Source organism: Echinops telfairi, unplaced genomic scaffold, assembly GCF_000313985.2.
Source record: "Echinops telfairi isolate 266 unplaced genomic scaffold, ASM31398v2 ScPeMD7_7459;HRSCAF=8497, whole genome shotgun sequence".
Lineage (NCBI taxonomy): Eukaryota > Metazoa > Chordata > Mammalia > Afrosoricida > Tenrecidae > Echinops > Echinops telfairi.
The window spans coordinates 5,745,137-5,746,465 of NW_022111359.1; the positions used below are offsets into that span (position 1 = coordinate 5,745,137).

A 1,329-nucleotide genomic window follows, 5' to 3' on the forward strand; every position below is an offset into this window, starting at 1 on the left:
GCAAGGTTTCCTTCGATTCAGTCTAGGAGCCGGCTCGCCAGCAACATTCATCAGCGACCCCCATCTCCCCCAGCCCCAGGCAACCACCACTAATCTACTCTGCGCTTCTCCAAGTACCTCTCTGGACAAGGAATCCGACCTATGTCACCATTTGTACCTGCCTCGTTTAGCTCAGTGTCGGGTGCCATGTTGCTGGGAGCTCTGTCCCTGGTGCTTCAGACAGCAGCAGGGGCACCCCCAAAGGGACCGGGTTTGGGCGGAGCTTCCGGACTGAGCAGAGACCACGAAGGAGGACTGACGAGGCTGCCACTTGGGAGGAATGAGCCACCGGCAACCGTGGACTGAGTGGAATCGGAACACGATGTGGAAACCCTCATGGAAAGCAGCAGAGGGCTGTCCGGGAGAGTCCACAAAGCTCACTGCCATCGGGTCAATGGCTGCTCACCGCAGGGCCAGCGGGTTCAAAGCTACCAGTGTCCGGCTTCCCAGACATCCGTCTACTTTCCCTAGAGAGCCCAGCCCCTGCGGGATGGTTCTACCCTGCCACACAGGGGGATCGCCATGAGTTAGAAGGGACGCAGTAGCCGTGCCCCCGCCCTCTGCCACCCCTACCTTGCGGTCTGGTCTGGCCGTGCAACCAACACGGCACAGTCGGTGGAAAAGGCTGTTTCTAGTGACTTTGGAAGGACAGCAAAAATCCCACTGCTATCGAGTTGATGCACTCGTTGGGGCCTTCTAGGACCTAGGAGAACTGCCCCTGTGGGGTTCTGAGGCTACAGCTCTCTACGGGGGCAGGCAGCCTCCTCTTTCTCCCTGGAGGGCGCTGGTGGGCTCGAACCACTGACCACGTGGTTTGTAGCCCAATGCATCACCCGCTGTGCCACTGGGGCCTTTGTGCAGAAGGGCAGTCAAGATGGACTGATCACTGGGAAGAAGGGGAGGGGCAGGACAGTGTAGACAGGCCTACCAGTGTTTGTGTGATGAGAGAATTGAAAAGGAGGTGTACACACACACACACACACACACACACTCTCTCTCTCTCTCTCACAGGCAGACCGAAAATGAAGAAGCACCGCTACCAGGAGTCGGGGTCCTGTCTGGGACCATAGCCAGGGCCTCGTCCCACTCACCTCAAAGCGCTGAGAATTGACCTTCTTGCCCTTCTTGTTCCAGGTCACCCGAGGCTTGGGGTCGCCCGTGGCCTGGCACACAAAGGAGGCCACACCTCCAGACACACCAATCTGGTCCTTGGGCTCCTTGATGAACCGGGGCGACTCTGAGGAGAAGGCAGAGGGTCAGGCAGGCCTGGGGGCATGACAAGGAACCCCA

The 1,329-nt window shown here is 58.9% G+C and overlaps 1 protein-coding gene across 1 annotated transcript in view; it reads right to left on the reverse strand.

Annotated features, from left to right (window-relative positions):
• Positions 1–1,329, reverse strand: part of PTPRS (protein tyrosine phosphatase receptor type S) — a 124,314-nt gene that overhangs the window by 108,419 nt on the left and 14,566 nt on the right. Inside the window, exons 3-4 of the mRNA XM_045300060.1 lie at positions 1,131–1,276; positions 613–625 (exon numbers count right to left, since the gene is read on the reverse strand). Of these exons, the coding sequence (XP_045155995.1) occupies positions 613–625; positions 1,131–1,276 (159 nt within the window). The remainder of the gene's footprint in view (positions 1–612; positions 626–1,130; positions 1,277–1,329) is intronic.